General features: G+C 41.5%; 3 protein-coding genes across 3 annotated transcripts; all 3 read left to right on the top strand.

Moving 5' to 3' along the window:
- The first annotated feature begins 4,106 nt into the window (after window positions 1–4,106).
- On the top strand, window positions 4,107–5,542 carry LOC138355445 (uncharacterized). Its single transcript, XM_069310431.1, has 2 exons — window positions 4,107–4,238; window positions 5,054–5,542. The coding sequence occupies exons 1-2, from the start codon at window positions 4,107–4,109 to the stop codon at window positions 5,540–5,542; spliced, it is 621 nt and encodes a 206-aa protein (XP_069166532.1).
- A 5,396-nt stretch (window positions 5,543–10,938) lies between these two features.
- LOC138355444 (uncharacterized) lies at window positions 10,939–12,375 on the top strand. Its single transcript, XM_069310428.1, has 2 exons — window positions 10,939–11,070; window positions 11,887–12,375. Exons 1-2 carry the CDS (start codon window positions 10,939–10,941, stop codon window positions 12,373–12,375), a joined length of 621 nt encoding a protein of 206 aa, XP_069166529.1.
- A 5,391-nt stretch (window positions 12,376–17,766) lies between these two features.
- Window positions 17,767–19,201, top strand: LOC123754147 (uncharacterized). The gene is made up of 2 exons (XM_045736351.2): window positions 17,767–17,898; window positions 18,713–19,201. Exons 1-2 carry the CDS (start codon window positions 17,767–17,769, stop codon window positions 19,199–19,201), a joined length of 621 nt encoding a protein of 206 aa, XP_045592307.2.
- Window positions 19,202–22,252: the final 3,051 nt, after the last annotated feature.

The following is a 22,252-nucleotide window of genomic DNA, read 5'->3' as shown; positions in this document are numbered from 1 at the left end:
CAATGAAACATCAGAGCATACGGGACGCGGGCAAACATTAGAACGTCACTTAGAATCCTAAACCGGGGCTCTTTCTATGCAATCTACGCATACTTCTCGAATATGTTGCACCGGCGTAGAATTTAAGCTCGAAAAGATTCTAAAGTCTTCAGAAAATGTCCCAATAACGTTGGTGAAAACAAGACATTCAACCCATAAATCCATATAAATAATAATGTATATGTTCGTTTGTTCAAAATCGTTAATCTCCGAAAGTTCTTCACCGATTACTTTCAAATTTTCACACAACGTTCCATTCGCACCCGAGCGGGTTTTTATATACATAATATATGGATGTCACGTCTGTGACTGGAAAAAAACATATATTTTTTTAAAACTGTGATTTTCATGTGAAGGAAATCTTCAAAACCTCTTTACCGATTGCTTTGAAATTTTGACACAACGTTGCATTCGAATAGGCGCGTGTTTTTATATACCTATTATATACATGCATCACCTGTGACAGGAAAAAAAATTAAAAACAAAAAACAGCGCCATCTGTATGACGTAAGAGCAACACACGCTGTAATATTTGAAAGTTCTCCAATTGCTTTGAAATTTTGACAAAACGTTTCCTTCGAATACGTGTGCGTTTTTATATACCTGCTATATAGATTCCACACATGTGACAGGTAAAAAACATGCGTTTTTTGAGAAACAGGGCCATCTGTTGCACGTAATATGCACACACACGCCATACTAAATATGTTACGATTCCATTTCAGGATTTCCGATATCATTGATAAATTGAATTTAGATATATTTCGATTTATTTTCATTTTGATTTAATTATTCTGTGACATTGTGTTGGAATTGAGTTGTTTTGTTTACCATACCGTTCATTTCGTAAGTGTAAGTATGGATGCAACACCTGTGACAGGTAAAGACATTCTTTTCTTATGACACAGCGCCATCTGTTGCACGTAGGAGTAACACATGCTATACTATATATGTTACGATTACATTTCAGTGTTTCAAATTTCATTGATAAATTGAATTTTCATAGATTTCCATTTATTTTCATTTTGATTAAATTATTTTGTGTGACATTCCGTTGGAATTGAGCTGTGTTGTTTACCATACTGTTCATTTCGTTAGTATAAGTACAGATGCCACACCTGTGACAGGTAAAACATGCCGTTTTTGAAAAACAGAGCCATCTGTTGCACGTAAGAGCAACACATGCTATACTTAATATATTACGATTCAATTTCAATGTTTCTGAATTTCATTAATATATGGAGTTTTCATAGATTCCGATTTATTTTCATTTTTATTTAATTATTTTGTGTGACAATGCGTTGGAATTAAGCTGTGTTGTTTACCGTAGCATTCTTTTTTGTGAATATAGTTTATTTTTCTATTTTTTCATTTCGTTTTTAATTAACTGCTTTTCTTATATTATATGGAGGAAGAGAGGACAGGGGTGGGGGACGGTGGGGAGGACTAGGGGACAGGGGAGGGGGAAATGGTAGGGAGGACGAGGGGGACGGGAGAGTTGGGGATGGTTAGGAGAACAAAGGGACGGGGGAGTGGGAGATGGTGGGGAGGACAAGGGGACGGGGGAGGGTAGGAACGGTGGGCAGTACGAGGGGGCGGGGAAATGAGGAATGGTAGAGAGGACGAGGGGACGGAGGAGGAGGGATAGTGAAGAGGATGTGAGACAGGGGAAGGTTGCTGTGGCTCAGCACTGCACAGGCTGAGCTACAGCAATACTGAGCCACAGCTAGTCTGAAAATAAAATAATTGACGACGTTTCTGTTCATCCTGGACCATTATCAAGTCATGTAATACAAATAAGAGTGGTTGAGATAATTATGACTTTCTTCACCTTTCTCTTGCACTTACACGACTTGATAATCTTCCAGGACGTACCGAAACGTCGCAAATTCTATTATTTTCGGTTTAAACGTTTGCAACGAAGCAAGTCCAAGAATTGTGATGGGGGATGAAGTGTGAAGACAGACTGAATGAGCTAAACTTGAGGGCGCTAGAAAAGAGGATGGAGGAGAAACATGATAGAGACGTGTAAAATACTTTAGACGATTTGGAGGATAAAATACTTTCCTACTCACTCAGAACAGGAAAATAGGAAAAGTTCACAATACATACTAAAAGAACCAGAGGCCATGGTAGGAAGCTAGAGAATCATCTGAGTTCTAGAGATCTTAAAATATTCTTTTAGCGTAAGAGTAATAGGAAAATGGAATGAACTTGAGGAACAGGTTGAAAAATCCAGCTCCATTTACAATTTTAAAAGCAGATATGATCGGGAAATAGGTCAGGAGTCATAGCATAAGAAAACCGGCAGCAATTAAGGTGGGGGCCCAAGAACTTAAGATCGATCCTGGTGGCACAAATAAGAGAGAACACACATTCTGTAAAGAGTGTGTGAATGAACACACTCACACTCTCACCTGTAAAAGTGTGACCGAAGAAATCAGTGTGGACAGCGATGTCAACAAACATGTCGTTGGTGGTTGACATTATTGAAGATGACATTCATCTTGTAATGCCAGTAACAAAGCTCAGAGATTGTTGTTTTAGAGTCAGCTACTCAGAACAAAAAGTTCCATGTAGCACGGGCTATGTTGAGCCCATAGTGGACTTGCCTGCCACAAGAGCGGGGCTATAACTTGCGCTCAGAGATGTTGTTTTTGTTTTAGATTCTGCCACTCGGAACAAAACTTCCATATAACACGGGCTACATAGAAACGTAATTGAGTTCGGTTATTCGCAATAACCTTGTTACTGTGATATCTGGGTCAAAGTTTTAAATGAATGTAGAATTTCCATCTTTTCGCACTGATTTTAGTCTTTTGTTTTAATAACGTTATATTGGTGGCGGATATAGCTGCACAATGTTCACTAGTGTGTCCCATTCTTCAACTGATTTTTTAACCATAGTAGTCACTGTAGATTTTGCATTTAATTCAGGTGCTCTTGTTGGTTGAAGGTTGAGTTTGATGCGCAGGGCTTCAATTCTTCACATTCCAGTAAGTAATGTAATAATAACATTTCTGCATCTGTTCCACAGATATGATACTCTTTAAGAATTGGTTTATTACCTTCCAGCAGAACTTGTAGCCAAGTCTGAGTCTGTGTAAGGCTACTCCAATATTTCTGGATATGTTTTTGCCAGGCTTGAAAGATGAGTTCCCAATGGCTTGTTCGAACCACATCGCAGTGGGTCTGCCTTCCGGTATTTTGGCTCTGTCGTTACAATTGATAGTTGGGAGTATTTCCCTTCATGATTTTCTCCTTAATCTGTAATAAATTTGGAGGTATTTTTACCTGTACAACAGTTAAAGCAGTAGCAGCTTTTGCTAGTGAGTCTGCCAATTCATTACCCTCTATGCCAATGTGATTTGGAATCCAATTTAGGGTGATCAATAGTCCTAGATTGTGTGCCTCTTTTCCTATATGTAGGATTTCAGTGATGTGTTTTATATTATCTCTGTGCAGGCTGGAAAACAATGCCTGGACCGAAGATTTAGAGTCGGTAAGACTCATTTTAGGAGCCTTCTTGTACATTATTCTCAATTGCATAATTTATGGCCACTTTCAGGGCATTTAATTCAATTTGTAATGTTGAGCACCCACTTTTCTTGTACGTAAAACGTTTGAATATAGCAGTAGGTGAGGCAAACGTGTGATTAGGACATAAATATAAAGGATTAAATTCGTAATATTATTTTCTTTAAAGACTATATCAATTAGGCTCATGGTAAAAATTGAGTGAAAACCTTCGCTATTGTCATACACATTTCCTCACTTCAAATGTGTTTTCCTTTTTCCTTAATAATCTAATACCCTCTTTACCTTCTGTAATATTTGATAATGTCCTTTTTTAATAACATTAAAAGTGGGAGATTGGGAAGACTGTCTGGAAGATTATATATGTGAACCAGTGTGGAATTTTCCCGGTACGTTGAACTGCCTCAACCCAGCTTCAGTCAACACGGCCGGTTAAGTGATAGTGCCGCAACACTTCCTAAACCAACAAGCGTCATACTGGGGCGTCTGCAGCTCTGGCAATAATTGTGAAATCTGTTGTTTACGGTGTAATGCTTCGTGTGAAAGTCAGCATCACGATAAGACTTGAAGCACCAAGGTCTCTTGTGACTCCAGACCATATATATGCTGTCACTGTTGTTACCGCCACAGATCGTCCTGCTCACTCCAACACCTCCAACATGGTAAGCTCTCACATGATGCTCAGAGCTTCAGAGCTGTTAAGGGAACCTGAGTTCGCCTGCAGAAATACGTTAAGAAAATAGTTAAATGAATGTGCGGACGGCCTCTTTGACCATGCGATACATTCATTACCTTTTACTCATTATTTACCGTCTGACTGAAACCTTCCTGTGAGTTTTTTTTCAGTGATGTTACTGTAGCTTGTTCCATAAATCGTCAACATTATTCACTGACTTGCAGTCAATCGTTTTGAATATAATCCTAAATTTATCGATTTTGATTTAACTATTTTGTATTCTTCCTTTTGTTGACATTTACCTGCTCCCACATGGTAACTCTCACATGATGCTCAGAGCTTCAGAGTTCTTAAATCATTCAGAGAACACATTTGGTCATATGAATCTTCAGACGGCATCTTGGACCACGGGAAACATCCATTCATTCTTACTCATATAATTGTCTAGTCGATGGTTGAAACTCTCCTGTGAGTTTTTTTCTCTTTTGTTACTGTAACTTGTTCCATATATCGACACCACTGCTTCTTTACTTGGAAGCATCTAATTTATTTACACTCCCAAATTTATTGAAAATGATTACATTATTTTGAATTGACCGGTTGATATTTGCATGAATTTATGGACGTCAGCCTCGTCTCTCCTTCAGCTACCAATTTATGGAAAATGTAAACTTAGGTTATGACTTGGTGCCTTCTTTCGATAATATAATTACATTTGATTATGAAATCACGAGCTTTTCAATGTAAAAAATTACTATATGATATCAGAGTTGTCCGTTAATGTTCCCAATTCCATTCCAGAGGTTTGCATGTATCGTCGTTGTGGTGACGCTCCTGGTCGTCTCCTGCCACGCCGACCCCGGAGGCTCTGGTGGAGGTAGAGGTGGAGGCTCTGGTGGAGGTGGAGGCTACGGAGGAGGAGGTGGAGGCTCTGGTGGAGGTGGAGGCTACGGAGGAGGTGGAGGCTCTGGTGGAGGTGGAGGCTATGGGGGAGGTGGCGGAGGCTCTGGTGGAGGAAGTTATGGAGCCGGTGGAAGTTCTGGAGGTAGTGGCGGAGGATACGGAGGCTCAAGTAGTAGTGGAGGCTCCAGAGGAGGTGGTGGTGGTGGCGGAGGATATGGAGGATCAAGTGGTGGTGGAGGAGGCTCTGGTGGAGGTGGAGGCTACGGGGGAGGTGGTGGAGGCTCTGGTGGAGGAAGTGGTGGAGGAGGATATGGAGGCGGTGGAAGATCTGGAGGAGGTGGGGGCCACGGAGACAGTGGAGGTTCTTCAGGAGGTTATGGAAAGTAACATAATTCGCAGATAATATTTTGTCATATCTGATCTTAAAAATATTTAAACAAACTGTTAGTATTAATAAACTTTGGTAAATTATTTAATGGCTTTTATTTATGTTTATTAATGGGATTCATAAATTCAAAATTTGAATCAAATTTACATGAAATTGGAAAGGGTCCCCGGCGTTGCTCGGGTGATGGAGAAAACCGCTTACCTTGCGGTTACCTTGTTGTTACCTTGCGGTTACCTTGTAGTTACCTGGCGGTTACCTTGTTGTTACTTGGCGGGTACTCTGTGATTACAATGCAGTTACCGTGTGTTGATTCCAGAAGGTCAAGAGCTCCACGGCCCGGTCTCTGACCAGGTCTCCTAGTTGTTGGTCTGGTCAACCAGGCTCTTGGACGTGGCTGCTCACAGCATTACGCATAAATCACAGCCTGGTTGATCAGGTATCATTTGGAGGTGTTTAACAAGTTCTCTCTTGAACACTGTGAGGGGTCGGCCTGTTATGCCTCTTTTGTGTAATGGAAGTGTGTTAAACAGTCTCGGGTCTCTGATGTTGATAGAGTTCTCTCTCAGAATACCTATTGCACCTCTTTTTTTCAACGGAGGTATTCTACACATCCTGTCATGCCTCCTGGTATCATATGATGTTACTCATTTGATCTTGTGAACAGATTTGGAACCAGCCCCTCTAATATTTTCCATGTGTAATCTACGCCACATACTACACTACATAAGGTTGACTACATACATTTTCGTCACTGTAACCAACTTCAGTACACGCAACCTTTAACACTGTAACCATTTACACCACGCACTGCCTTCTCTATCTCTGCAGTCATCTTCACAATATGTGGTCTTCATCACTATCGCCACCTTCTTTATCTGGGCACTGCCAGTTCCAATCAAGAACCATCACTGTCACCAACTTCCTTCTCCTTCACCAAATTCCCTCTCCTTTCCTATACCTCATCACTTTTCTTAGTCTTCACAACCTTCCCATCGTTCCCTACCCTCCACCTCCCCTTACCTTTTACCGTCACCTTTCCTCTTTCAATACCCTTAACCACCTTCCCTACCCTTCTCCATCTCCCCTACCATTAACCTCCATTTTTCTTCATAATTGTAACCATATTGTAGTTACATTACTGTGGTCACTATACATTACCTTCCTTGATGATAATTAAACTACATAAGACAAATACTTAATCCACTTGCAGAAAAACCTTTCTTTGGTAAATCTTAGAGAAGATGAGTCTGGCACAGAGCGAGATTGTAAATTGGCATCATTTTAGGTGTTGAGATGGGCATGAGCGTCCATCACGACCTATGTCTAACCACAAGCAACAACTAGTCATATTGCAAAGTATTGTGACCCAGATGATTTTGCTAGTCTGACCAAACATTACAGGGTGACTGGTGGTTGATTCGGGATGGTCATAGGAGGGTGAGTATGTTTTAACAAGGTTATTGAACTTGTAAAACTATGCATAGTTTTAATACTTTCTTTGAAAATATAGTGCTCTATAGATAGAAATATAGCTTATGAATTGGGAATCCGCTTGCACAAATTATGACTGACTTGTTCATTGGTTATTTGGAATTACAAATCCCTTTCCCAAACTTAATCTATTGAGATATAGTGATGCAGAATTATTTTCGGTATAGCCACAGAGAAAAAATGAGGAAAAACTACGGGAATTAAACCTCACGTTGCTGGAAGATTGGAGAGATAGGGGGACATGATCACCACATACAAGATTCTCAAAGGAATTGATAAGGTACACAATGTAAGGTAGAGTTTGTTTAGTGTCAGAGCAGTTAATAAATGGAATGCATTAGGAAGTGATTGGGTGGATAGACTCCTTACACAGTTTCATGTGTAGATATGATAGATTCCAATAGGCTCATGAACCTGTACACCTGTTGAATGACGGTGAAGAGGGGGGACCACAGAGCCGAAACTAAACAAACGTAAGCACATCTAGGTGAATACAACTAGGTACATCCTGTACACACACACACACACACACACACACACACACACACACACACACACACACACACACACACACACACACACACACACACACACACACACACACACACAAATCTAGTGGAACATCTGGAGCGAAGGAACTTTGTGACACAACACCAACATGGTTTCAGGGATGGCAAGAAATACCTCGCAGGATTATTTGAATTCTACTATCAGACAACAAGAACCAGAAAAGAAAGAGAATGGTGGGCAGACTGCATGTTTTTGTATTGCCAGAAAGCCTTTGACACAGTACCCCACCAGAGACTAGTGCGAAAGCTGGAGATGCTGGCTGGAGTGAAAGGAAGGTACTCCATTGGATAAGGGAGTGCCTAAGTAATAGACGACAGCGAGTCACTGTGAGGGATGAGGCCTCAGATTGGCGAGACGTCACCAGTGGAGTCCCGCAGGGTTCAGTCCTATGACCCATAATGTTTCTTATATATGTAAATGATCTTCCAGATGGGATAGAATCATTCCTCTCTTTGTTTGCTGATGATGCAAAAATTATGAGAATGATTAAGACAGAGGAGGACAGCTTGAGGCTTCAATAAGATCTGGACAAGCTGCAGGAATGGTCGAACAAATGGTTGTTAGAGTAGAGGGTAGGGAGCAGGAGACCAGATAAAAGGTATTATTTGCGAGATGAAATACTTCAAGAGTCAGAGAGAGAGAAAGACCTGGGGGTTGATATCACACCAGACCTGTCCCCTGAACCTCATATTAAGAGGATAACATCAGCGGCATATACCAGGTTGGCTAACATAAGAACAGCCTTTTAAAACTTGTGTAAGGAATCTTTCAGAACATTATATACCACATATGTCAGACCAATCCTGGAGTATGCGGCTCCAGCATGGAGTCCATATCTAGTCAAGCATAAGACTAAATTGGAAAAGGTTCAAAGATTTGCCACCAGACTAGTACCCGAGCTGAGAGGTATGAGCTACGAGGAGAGACTACGGGAATTAAATCTCACTTCGTTGGATGACAGAAGAGTTAGGGGCGGACATGATCACCACATTCAAGATTCTCAAGGGAATCGACAGGGTAGATAAATACAGGCTATTTAACACAAGGGGCACACGCACTAGGGGACACAGGTGGAAATTGAGTGCCCAAATGAGCCACAGAGACATTAGAAAGAACTTTTTTAGTGTCAGAGTGGTTGACAAATGGAATGCATTAGGAAGTGATGTGGTGGAGGCTGACTCCATACACAGTTTCAATTGTAAATATAATAGAGCCCAATAGGCTCAGGAACCTGTACACCTGTTAATTGACGGTTGAGAGGAGGGACCAAAAAGCCAGAGCTCAACCCCCGCAAGCACAATTAGGTGAATACACACACAAATGACAAAAGTCGTACCGAATTTCAAGAAAGGTGATAGGGAGGAGGTACATAACTACAGACCCGTATCACTGACAAGCATCCCCTGTAAAATACTTGAAATAATAATTAAGCTAAGACTTGCTGCACACCTGGAGAGCATTAGGTTTGTAAACAAATACCAACATAGGATCTGAACAGGGAAATCATACCTAACAAACTTTTTGGAGTTCTACGATAAAATAACAAGGATAAGGCAGGGCAGAAAAGGTTGGGCAGAATGAGTATTTCTAGAGTGCCAAAAAGCCTTTGTTACAGTACCGCAAATGAGACTTGAAAGGCAGGCAGGAGTAAGTAGAAAGGCCCTAGCATGGGTAAAGAACTATCTAACAGGAAGGAGCCAGAGAGTAATGGTAACGGGCGAGAAGTCGGAATGGCGAACAGTAACGAGTGGTGTACTACAAGGATCGGTGTTGGGACCAATTCTATTTCTAATTTACGTAAATGATATGTTTACAGGAATAGAACCCTACATGTCAATGTTGGCGGATGACGCCAAATTAATGAGGAAGAGTGGTGACAGATGAAGATTGTAGGATCCTCCAAGAGGACCTGGACAGATTGCAGAGATGGTCAGAGAAATGGCTACTGGAGTTCTACACGAGTAAATGTAAATTTATGGAAATAGGATCAGGTGATAGAGACCACGATAACCTTGTTACTGTGATATCTGGGTCTAAGTTTTAAATGAAGGAAGAGTTTCCTTCTTTTCGCACAGATTTTAATCGTTTGTTTTAATATCGTTATGTTGGTGGCGGATATAGATGCACAATGTTCACAAGTGTGTCCCATTCTTCAACTGATTTTTTAACAATTGTAATTGCTGTAGGTTTTGCATTTAACTCAGCTGCTCTTGTTGATTGAATGTTGAGTTTGATGCGCAGGGCTTCAATGTCTCACATTTCATTAAGTAATGTAATAATAGCATTTCTGCATCTGTTCCACAGATATGACACTCTTTAAGTATGGGTTTATTACCTCCCAGCAGCACTTGTAGGCAAGTCTGAGTCTGTGTATGGCTACTGCAATATCTCTGGATAGGTTTTTGCCAGGCTCGAAAGGTGAGTTCTCAATGGCTGGTTCGTACCACATCGTACTGGGGTCTGCCTTCTGCTACTTTGGCTCGGTCGTTACTTTTGATAGTTGAGAGTATTTTCTTCTTGATTTGCTCCTTAATCTGTTATAAAATTGGATGTATTTTTACCTGTACAACAGTTAAAGCAGTAGCAGCTTTTGCTAGTGAGTCTGCCATTTCATTACCATCTATGCCAATGTGATTGGGAATCCAATTTAGGGTGATCAATAGTCCTAGATTGTGTGCTTCTTTTCCTATATGTTGGATTTCAGTGATGAGTTTTATATTATCTCTGTGCAGGCTGGAAAACAATGCCTGGACCGAAGATTTAGAGTCGGTATGACTCATTTTAGGAGACTTCTTGTAAATCATTCTGAATTGCATTATTTATAGCCACTTTCAGGGCATTTAATTCAATTTGTAATGTTGAGCACCCACTTTTCTTGTACGTAAAACGTTTGAATATAGCAGTAGGTGAGGCAAACGTGTGATTAGGACATAAATATAAAGGATTAAATTCGTAATATTATTTTCTTTAAAGACTATATCAATTAGGCTCATGGTAAAAATTGAGTGAAAACCTTCGCTATTGTCATACACATTTCCTCACTTCAAATGTGTTTTCCTTTTTCCTTAATAATCTAATACCCTCTTTACCTTCTGCAAAATTTGATAATGTCCTTTTTTAATAACATTAAAAGTGGGAGATTGGGAAAACTGTCTGGAAGATTATATATGTGAACCAGTGTGGAATTTTCCCGGTACGTTGAACTGCCGCAACCCAGCCTCAGTCAACACGGCCGGTTAAGTGATAGTGCCGCAACACTTCCTAAACCAACAAGCGTCATACTGGGGCGTCTGCAGCTCTGGCAATAATTGTGAAATCTGTTGTTTACGGTGTAATGCTTCGTGTGAAAGTCAGCATCACGATAAGACTTGAAGCACCAAGGTCTCTTGTGACTCCAGACCATATATATGCTGCCACTGTTGTTACCGCCACAGATCGTCCTGCTCACTCCAACACCTCCAACATGGTAAGCTCTCACATGATGCTCAGAGCTTCAGAGCTGTTAAGGGAACCTGAGTTCGCCTGCAGAAATACGTTAAGAAAATAGTTAAATGAATGTGCGGACGGCCTCTTTGACCATGCGATACATTCATTACCTTTTACTCATTATTTACCGTCTGACTGAAACCTTCCTGTGAGTTTTTTTTTCAGTGATGTTACTGTAGCTTGTTCCATAAATTGTCAACATTATTTATTGACTTGCAGTCTATCGTTTTGAATATAATCCTAAATTTATCGATTTTGATTTAACTATTTTGTATTCTTCCTTTTGTTGACATTTACCTGCTCCCACATGGTAACTCTCACATGATGCTCAGAGCTTCAGAGTTCTTAAATCATTCAGAGAACACATTTGGTCATATGAATCTTCAGACGTCATCTTGGACCACGGGAAACATCCATTCATTCTTACTCATATAATTGTCTAGTCGATGGTTGAAACTCTCCTGTGAGTTTTTTTCTCTTTTGTTACTGTAACTTGTTCCATATATCGACACCACTGCTTCTTTACTTGGAAGCATCTAATTTATTTACACTCCCAAATTTATTGAAAATGATTACATTATTTTGAATTGACCGGTTGATATTTGCATGAATTTATGGACGTCAGCCTCGTCTCTCCTTCAGCTACCAATTTATGGAAAATGTAAACTTAGGTTATGACTTGGTACCTTCTTTCGATAATATAATTACATTTGATTATGAAATCACGAGCTTTTCAATGTAAAAAATTACTATATGATATCAGAGTTGTCCGTTATTGTTCCCAATTCCATTCCAGAGGTTTGCTTGTATCGTCGCTGTGGTGACGCTCCTGGTCGTCTCCTGCCACGCCGACCCCGGAGGCTCTGGTGGAGGTAGAGGTGGAGGCTCTGGTGGAGGTGGAGGCTACGGAGGAGGAGGTGGAGGCTCTGGTGGAGGTGGAGGCTACGGAGGAGGTGGAGGCTCTGGTGGAGGTGGAGGCTATGGGGGAGGTGGCGGAGGCTCTGGTGGAGGAACTTATGGAGGCGGTGGAAGTTCTGGAGGTAGTGGCGGAGGATACGGAGGCTCAAGTAGTAGTGGAGGCTCCAAAGGAGGTGGTGGTGGTGGCGGAGGATATGGAGGATCAAGTGGTGGTGGAGGAGGCTCTGGTGGAGGTGGAGGCTACGGGGGAGGTGGTGGAGGCTCTGGTGGAGGAAGTGGTGGAGGAGGATATGGAGGCGGTGGAAGTTCTGGAGGAGGTGGGGGCCACGGAGGCAGTGGAGGTTCTTCAGGAGGTTATGGAAAGTAACATAATTCGCAGATAATATTTTGTCATATCTGAACTTAAAAATATTTAAACAAACTGTTAGTATTAATAAACTTTGGTAAATTATTTAATGGCTTTTATTTATGTTTATTAATGGGATTCATAAATTCAAAATTTGAATCAAATTTACATGAAATTGGAATGGGTCCCCGGCGTTGCTCGGGTGATGGAGAAAACCGCTTACCTGGCGGTTACCTTGTTGTTACTTGGCGGTTACCTTGTAGTTACCTGGCGGTTACCTTGTTGTTACTTGGCGGGTACTCTGTGATTACAATGCAGTTACCGTGTGTTGATTCCGGAAGGTCAAGAGCTCCACGGCCCGGTCTCTGACCAGGTCTCCTAGTTGTTGGTCTGGTCAACCAGGCTCTTGGACGTGGCTGCTAACAGCATTACGCATAAATCACAGCCTGGTTGATCAGGTATCATTTGGAGGTGTTTAACAAGTTCTCTCTTGAACACTGTGAGGGGTCGGCCTGTTATGCCTCTTTTGTGTAATGGAAGTGTGTTGAACAGTCTCGAGTCTCTGATGTTGATAGAGTTCTCTCTCAGAATACCTATTGCACCTCTTTTTTTCAACGGAGGTATTCTACACATCCTGTCATGCCTCCTGGTATCATATGATGTTACTCATTTGATCTTGTGAACAGATTTGGAACCAGCCCCTCTAATATTTTCCATGTGTAATCTACGCCACATACTACACTACATAAGGTTGACTACATACATTTTCGTCACTGTAACCAACTTCAGTACACGCAACCTTTAACACTGTAACCATTTACACCACCCACTGCCATCTCTATCTCTGCAGTCATCTTCACAATATGTGGTCTTCATCACTATCGCCACCTTCTTTATCTGGGCACTGCCAGTTCCAATCAAGAACCATCACTGTCACCAACTTCCTTCTCCTTCACCAAATTCCCTCTCCTTTCCTATACCTCATCACTTTTCTTAGTCTTCACAACCTTCCCATCGTTCCCTACCCTCCACCTCCCCTTACCTTTTACCGTCACCTTTCCTCTTTCAATACCCTTAACCACCTTCCCTACCCTTCTCCATCTCCCCTACCATTAACCTCCATTTTTCTTCATAATTGTAACCATATTGTAGTTACATTACTGTGGTCACTATACATTACCTTCCTTGATGATAATTAAACTACATAAGACAAATACTTAATCCACTTGCAGAAAAACCTTTCTTTGGTAAATCTTAGAGAAGATGAGTCTGGCACAGAGCGAGATTGTAAATTGGCATCATTTTAGGTGTTGAGATGGGCATGAGCGTCCATCACGACCTATGTCTAACCACAAGCAACAACTAGTCATATTGCAAAGTATTGTGACCCAGATGATTTTGCTAGTCTGACCAAACATTACAGGGTGACTGGTGGTTGATTCGGGATGGTCATAGGAGGGTGAGTATGTTTTAACAAGGTTATTGAACTTGTAAAACTATGCATAGTTTTAATACTTTCTTTGAAAATATAGTGCTCTATAGATAGAAATATAGCTTATGAATTGGGAATCCGCTTGCACAAATTATGACTGACTTGTTCATTGGTTATTTGGAATTACAAATCCCTTTCCCAAACTTAATCTATTGAGATATAGTGATGCAGAATTATTTTCGGTATAGCCACAGAGAAAAAATGAGGAAAAACTACGGGAATTAAACCTCACGTTGCTGGAAGATTGGAGAGATAGGGGGACATGATCACCACATACAAGATTCTCAAAGGAATTGATAAGGTACACAATGTAAGGTAGAGTTTGTTTAGTGTCAGAGCAGTTAATAAATGGAATGCATTAGGAAGTGATTGGGTGGATAGACTCCTTACACAGTTTCATGTGTAGATATGATAGATTCCAATAGGCTCATGAACCTGTACACCTGTTGAATGACGGTGAAGAGGGGGGACCACAGAGCCGAAACTAAACAAACGTAAGCACATCTAGGTGAATACAACTAGGTACATCCTGTACACACACACACACACACACACACACACACACACACACACACACACACACACACACACACACACACACACACACACACACACACACACACACAAATCTAGTGGAACATCTGGAGCGAAGGAACTTTGTGACACAACACCAACATGGTTTCAGGGATGGCAAGAAATACCTCGCAGGATTATTTGAATTCTACTATCAGACAACAAGAACCAGAAAAGAAAGAGAATGGTGGGCAGACTGCATGTTTTTGTATTGCCAGAAAGCCTTTGACACAGTACCCCACCAGAGACTAGTGCGAAAGCTGGAGATGCTGGCTGGAGTGAAAGGAAGGTACTCCATTGGATAAGGGAGTGCCTAAGTAATAGACGACAGCGAGTCACTGTGAGGGATGAGGCCTCAGATTGGCGAGACGTCACCAGTGGAGTCCCGCAGGGTTCAGTCCTATGACCCATAATGTTTCTTATATATGTAAATGATCTTCCAGATGGGATAGAATCATTCCTCTCTTTGTTTGCTGATGATGCAAAAATTATGAGAATGATTAAGACAGAGGAGGACAGCTTGAGGCTTCAATAAGATCTGGACAAGCTGCAGGAATGGTCGAACAAATGGTTGTTAGAGTAGAGGGTAGGGAGCAGGAGACCAGATAAAAGGTATTATTTGCGAGATGAAATACTTCAAGAGTCAGAGAGAGAGAAAGACCTGGGGGTTGATATCACACCAGACCTGTCCCCTGAACCTCATATTAAGAGGATAACATCAGCGGCATATACCAGGTTGGCTAACATAAGAACAGCCTTTTAAAACTTGTGTAAGGAATCTTTCAGAACATTATATACCACATATGTCAGACCAATCCTGGAGTATGCGGCTCCAGCATGGAGTCCATATCTAGTCAAGCATAAGACTAAATTGGAAAAGGTTCAAAGATTTGCCACCAGACTAGTACCCGAGCTGAGAGGTATGAGCTACGAGGAGAGACTACGGGAATTAAATCTCACTTCGTTGGATGACAGAAGAGTTAGGGGCGGACATGATCACCACATTCAAGATTCTCAAGGGAATCGACAGGGTAGATAAATACAGGCTATTTAACACAAGGGGCACACGCACTAGGGGACACAGGTGGAAATTGAGTGCCCAAATGAGCCACAGAGACATTAGAAAGAACTTTTTTAGTGTCAGAGTGGTTGACAAATGGAATGCATTAGGAAGTGATGTGGTGGAGGCTGACTCCATACACAGTTTCAATTGTAAATATAATAGAGCCCAATAGGCTCAGGAACCTGTACACCTGTTAATTGACGGTTGAGAGGAGGGACCAAAAAGCCAGAGCTCAACCCCCGCAAGCACAATTAGGTGAATACACACACAAATGACAAAAGTCGTACCGAATTTCAAGAAAGGTGATAGGGAGGAGGTACATAACTACAGACCCGTATCACTGACAAGCATCCCCTGTAAAATACTTGAAATAATAATTAAGCTAAGACTTGCTGCACACCTGGAGAGCATTAGGTTTGTAAACAAATACCAACATAGGATCTGAACAGGGAAATCATACCTAACAAACTTTTTGGAGTTCTACGATAAAATAACAAGGATAAGGCAGGGCAGAAAAGGTTGGGCAGAATGAGTATTTCTAGAGTGCCAAAAAGCCTTTGTTACAGTACCGCAAATGAGACTTGAAAGGCAGGCAGGAGTAAGTAGAAAGGCCCTAGCATGGGTAAAGAACTATCTAACAGGAAGGAGCCAGAGAGTAATGGTAACGGGCGAGAAGTCGGAATGGCGAACAGTAACGAGTGGTGTACTACAAGGATCGGTGTTGGGACCAATTCTATTTCTAATTTACGTAAATGATATGTTTACAGGAATAGAACCCTACATGTCAATGTTGGCGGATGACGCCAAATTAATGAGGAAGAGTGGTGACAGATGAAGATTGTAGGATCCTCCAAGAGGACCTGGACAGATTGCAGAGATGGTCAGAGAAATGGCTACTGGAGTTCTACACGAGTAAATGTAAATTTATGGAAATAGGATCAGGTGATAGAGACCACGATAACCTTGTTACTGTGATATCTGGGTCTAAGTTTTAAATGAAGGAAGAGTTTCCTTCTTTTCGCACAGATTTTAATCGTTTGTTTTAATATCGTTATCTTGGTGGCGGATATAGATGCACAATGTTCACAAGTGTGTCCCATTCTTCAACTGATTTTTTAACAATTGTAATTGCTGTAGGTTTTGCATTTAACTCAGCTGCTCTTGTTGATTGAATGTTGAGTTTGATGCGCAGGGCTTCAATGTCTCACATTTCATTAAGTAATGTAATAATAGCATTTCTGCATCTGTTCCACAGATATGACACTCTTTAAGTATGGGTTTATTACCTCCCAGCAGCACTTGTAGGCAAGTCTGAGTCTGTGTATGGCTACTGCAATATCTCTGGATAGGTTTTTGCCAGGCTCGAAAGGTGAGTTCTCAATGGCTGGTTCGTACCACATCGTACTGGGGTCTGCCTTCTGCTACTTTGGCTCGGTCGTTACTTTTGATAGTTGAGAGTATTTTCTTCTTGATTTGCTCCTTAATCTGTTATAAAATTGGATGTATTTTTACCTGTACAACAGTTAAAGCAGTAGCAGCTTTTGCTAGTGAGTCTGCCATTTCATTACCATCTATGCCAATGTGATTGGGAATCCAATTTAGGGTGATCAATAGTCCTAGATTGTGTGCTTCTTTCCTATATGTTGGATTTCAGTGATGAGTTTTATATTATCTCTGTGCAGGCTGGAAAACAATGCCTGGACCGAAGATTTAGAGTCGGTATGACTCATTTTAGGAGACTTCTTGTAAATCATTCTGAATTGCATTATTTATAGCCACTTTCAGGGCATTTAATTCAATTTGTAATGTTGAGCACCCACTTTTCTTGTACGTAAAACGTTTGAATATAGCAGTAGGTGAGGCAAACGTGTGATTAGGACATAAATATAAAGGATTAAATTCGTAATATTATTTTCTTTAAAGACTATATCAATTAGGCTCATGGTAAAAATTGAGTGAAAACCTTCGCTATTGTCATACACATTTCCTCACTTCAAATATGTTTTCCTTTTTCCTTAATAATCTAATACCCTCTTTACCTTCTGCAAAATTTGATAATGTCCTTTTTTAATAACATTAAAAGTGGGAGATTGGGAAAACTGTCTGGAAGATTATATATGTGAACCAGTGTGGAATTTTCCCGGTACGTTGAACTGCCGCAACCCAGCCTCAGTCAACACGGCCGGTTAAGTGATAGTGCCGCAACACTTCCTAAACCAACAAGCGTCATACTGGGGCGTCTGCAGCTCTGGCAATAATTGTGAAATCTGTTGTTTACGGTGTAATGCTTCGTGTGAAAGTCAGCATCACGATAAGACTTGAAGCACCAAGGTCTCTTGTGACTCCAGACCATATATATGCTGCCACTGTTGTTACCGCCACAGATCGTCCTGCTCACTCCAACACCTCCAACATGGTAAGCTCTCACATGATGCTCAGAGCTTCAGAGCTGTTAAGGGAACCTGAGTTCGCCTGCAGAAATACGTTAAGAAAATAGTTAAATGAATGTGCGGACGGCCTCTTTGACCATGCGATACATTCATTACCTTTTACTCATTATTTACCGTCTGACTGAAACCTTCCTGTGAGTTTTTTTTTCAGTGATGTTACTGTAGCTTGTTCCATAAATTGTCAACATTATTTATTGACTTGCAGTCTATCGTTTTGAATATAATCCTAAATTTATCGATTTTGATTTAACTATTTTGTATTCTTCCTTTTGTTGACATTTACCTGCTCCCACATGGTAACTCACATGATGCTCAGAGCTTCAGAGTTCTTAAATCATTCAGAGAACACATTTGGTCATATGAATCTTCAGACGTCATCTTGGACCACGGGAAACATCCATTCATTCTTACTCATATAATTGTCTAGTCGATGGTTGAAACTCTCCTGTGAGTTTTTTTCTCTTTTGTTACTGTAACTTGTTCCATATATCGACACCACTGCTTCTTTACTTGGAAGCATCTAATTTATTTACACTCCCAAATTTATTGAAAATGATTACATTATTTTGAATTGACCGGTTGATATTTGCATGAATTTATGGACGTCAGCCTCGTCTCTCCTTCAGCTACCAATTTATGGAAAATGTAAACTTAGGTTATGACTTGGTACCTTCTTTCGATAATATAATTACATTTGATTATGAAATCACGAGCTTTTCAATGTAAAAAATTACTATATGATATCAGAGTTGTCCGTTATTGTTCCCAATTCCATTCCAGAGGTTTGCTTGTATCGTCGCTGTGGTGACGCTCCTGGTCGTCTCCTGCCACGCCGACCCCGGAGGCTCTGGTGGAGGTAGAGGTGGAGGCTCTGGTGGAGGTGGAGGCTACGGAGGAGGAGGTGGAGGCTCTGGTGGAGGTGGAGGCTACGGAGGAGGTGGAGGCTCTGGTGGAGGTGGAGGCTATGGGGGAGGTGGCGGAGGCTCTGGTGGAGGAACTTATGGAGGCGGTGGAAGTTCTGGAGGTAGTGGCGGAGGATACGGAGGCTCAAGTAGTAGTGGAGGCTCCAAAGGAGGTGGTGGTGGTGGCGGAGGATATGGAGGATCAAGTGGTGGTGGAGGAGGCTCTGGTGGAGGTGGAGGCTACGGGGGAGGTGGTGGAGGCTCTGGTGGAGGAAGTGGTGGAGGAGGATATGGAGGCGGTGGAAGTTCTGGAGGAGGTGGGGGCCACGGAGGCAGTGGAGGTTCTTCAGGAGGTTATGGAAAGTAACATAATTCGCAGATAATATTTTGTCATATCTGAACTTAAAAATATTTAAACAAACTGTTAGTATTAATAAACTTTGGTAAATTATTTAATGGCTTTTATTTATGTTTATTAATGGGATTCATAAATTCAAAATTTGAATCAAATTTACATGAAATTGGAATGGGTCCCCGGCGTTGCTCGGGTGATGGAGAAAACCGCTTACCTGGCGGTTACCTTGTTGTTACTTGGCGGTTACCTTGTAGTTACCTGGCGGTTACCTTGTTGTTACTTGGCGGGTACTCTGTGATTACAATGCAGTTACCGTGTGTTGATTCCGGAAGGTCAAGAGCTCCACGGCCCGGTCTCTGACCAGGTCTCCTAGTTGTTGGTCTGGTCAACCAGGCTCTTGGACGTGGCTGCTAACAGCATTACGCATAAATCACAGCCTGGTTGATCAGGTATCATTTGGAGGTGTTTAACAAGTTCTCTCTTGAACACTGTGAGGGGTCGGCCTGTTATGCCTCTTTTGTGTAATGGAAGTGTGTTGAACAGTCTCGAGTCTCTGATGTTGATAGAGTTCTCTCTCAGAATACCTATTGCACCTCTTTTTTTCAACGGAGGTATTCTACACATCCTGTCATGCCTCCTGGTATCATATGATGTTACTCATTTGATCTTGTGAACAGATTTGGAACCAGCCCCTCTAATATTTTCCATGTGTAATCTACGCCACATACTACACTACATAAGGTTGACTACATACATTTTCGTCACTGTAACCAACTTCAGTACACGCAACCTTTAACACTGTAACCATTTACACCACCCACTGCCATCTCTATCTCTGCAGTCATCTTCACAATATGTGGTCTTCATCACTATCGCCACCTTCTTTATCTGGGCACTGCCAGTTCCAATCAAGAACCATCACTGTCACCAACTTCCTTCTCCTTCACCAAATTCCCTCTCCTTTCCTATACCTCATCACTTTTCTTAGTCTTCACAACCTTCCCATCGTTCCCTACCCTCCACCTCCCCTTACCTTTTACCGTCACCTTTCCTCTTTCAATACCCTTAACCACCTTCCCTACCCTTCTCCATCTCCCCTACCATTAACCTCCATTTTTCTTCATAATTGTAACCATATTGTAGTTACATTACTGTGGTCACTATACATTACCTTCCTTGATGATAATTAAACTACATAAGACAAATACTTAATCCACTTGCAGAAAAACCTTTCTTTGGTAAATCTTAGAGAAGATGAGTCTGGCACAGAGCGAGATTGTAAATTGGCATCATTTTAGGTGTTGAGATGGGCATGAGCGTCCATCACGACCTATGTCTAACCACAAGCAACAACTAGTCATATTGCAAAGTATTGTGACCCAGATGATTTTGCTAGTCTGACCAAACATTACAGGGTGACTGGTGGTTGATTCGGGATGGTCATAGGAGGGTGAGTATGTTTTAACAAGGTTATTGAACTTGTAAAACTATGCATAGTTTTAATACTTTCTTTGAAAATATAGTGCTCTATAGATAGAAATATAGCTTATGAATTGGGAATCCGCTTGCACAAATTATGACTGACTTGTTCATTGGTTATTTGGAATTACAAATCCCTTTCCCAAACTTAATCTATTGAGATATAGTGATGCAGAATTATTTTCGGTATAGCCACAGAGAAAAAATGAGGAAAAACTACGGGAATTAAACCTCACGTTGCTGGAAGATTGGAGAGATAGGGGGACATGATCACCACATACAAGATTCTCAAAGGAATTGATAAGGTACACAATGTAAGGTAGAGTTTGTTTAGTGTCAGAGCAGTTAATAAATGGAATGCATTAGGAAGTGATTGGGTGGATAGACTCCTTACACAGTTTCATGTGTAGATATGATAGATTCCAATAGGCTCATGAACCTGTACACCTGTTGAATGACGGTGAAGAGGGGGGACCACAGAGCCGAAACTAAACAAACGTAAGCACATCTAGGTGAATACAACTAGGTACATCCTGTACACACACACACACACACACACACACACACACACACACACACACACACACACACACACACACACACACACACACACACACACACACACACACACACAAATCTAGTGGAACATCTGGAGCGAAGGAACTTTGTGACACAACACCAACATGGTTTCAGGGATGGCAAGAAATACCTCGCAGGATTATTTGAATTCTACTATCAGACAACAAGAACCAGAAAAGAAAGAGAATGGTGGGCAGACTGCATGTTTTTGTATTGCCAGAAAGCCTTTGACACAGTACCCCACCAGAGACTAGTGCGAAAGCTGGAGATGCTGGCTGGAGTGAAAGGAAGGTACTCCATTGGATAAGGGAGTGCCTAAGTAATAGACGACAGCGAGTCACTGTGAGGGATGAGGCCTCAGATTGGCGAGACGTCACCAGTGGAGTCCCGCAGGGTTCAGTCCTATGACCCATAATGTTTCTTATATATGTAAATGATCTTCCAGATGGGATAGAATCATTCCTCTCTTTGTTTGCTGATGATGCAAAAATTATGAGAATGATTAAGACAGAGGAGGACAGCTTGAGGCTTCAATAAGATCTGGACAAGCTGCAGGAATGGTCGAACAAATGGTTGTTAGAGTAGAGGGTAGGGAGCAGGAGACCAGATAAAAGGTATTATTTGCGAGATGAAATACTTCAAGAGTCAGAGAGAGAGAAAGACCTGGGGGTTGATATCACACCAGACCTGTCCCCTGAACCTCATATTAAGAGGATAACATCAGCGGCATATACCAGGTTGGCTAACATAAGAACAGCCTTTTAAAACTTGTGTAAGGAATCTTTCAGAACATTATATACCACATATGTCAGACCAATCCTGGAGTATGCGGCTCCAGCATGGAGTCCATATCTAGTCAAGCATAAGACTAAATTGGAAAAGGTTCAAAGATTTGCCACCAGACTAGTACCCGAGCTGAGAGGTATGAGCTACGAGGAGAGACTACGGGAATTAAATCTCACTTCGTTGGATGACAGAAGAGTTAGGGGCGGACATGATCACCAC

Source organism: Procambarus clarkii, chromosome 6, assembly GCF_040958095.1.
Source record: "Procambarus clarkii isolate CNS0578487 chromosome 6, FALCON_Pclarkii_2.0, whole genome shotgun sequence".
Taxonomy (NCBI): domain Eukaryota; kingdom Metazoa; phylum Arthropoda; class Malacostraca; order Decapoda; family Cambaridae; genus Procambarus; species Procambarus clarkii.
This window is presented reverse-complemented; position numbering and strand designations above follow the sequence as displayed.

Bases quoted from the DNA above. Each gene is read 5' to 3' on its own strand.
- LOC138355445 (XM_069310431.1), top strand. From the start codon at position 4,107: ATGCTTCGTGTGAAAGTCAGCATCACGATAAGACTTGAAGCACCAAGG. The intron at 4,239-5,053 runs GTAAGCTCTCAC...ATTCCATTCCAG, and splicing joins ACTCCAACACCTCCAACATG to AGGTTTGCATGTATCGTCGT.
- LOC138355444 (XM_069310428.1), top strand. From the start codon at position 10,939: ATGCTTCGTGTGAAAGTCAGCATCACGATAAGACTTGAAGCACCAAGG. The intron at 11,071-11,886 runs GTAAGCTCTCAC...ATTCCATTCCAG, and splicing joins ACTCCAACACCTCCAACATG to AGGTTTGCTTGTATCGTCGC.
- LOC123754147 (XM_045736351.2), top strand. From the start codon at position 17,767: ATGCTTCGTGTGAAAGTCAGCATCACGATAAGACTTGAAGCACCAAGG. The intron at 17,899-18,712 runs GTAAGCTCTCAC...ATTCCATTCCAG, and splicing joins ACTCCAACACCTCCAACATG to AGGTTTGCTTGTATCGTCGC.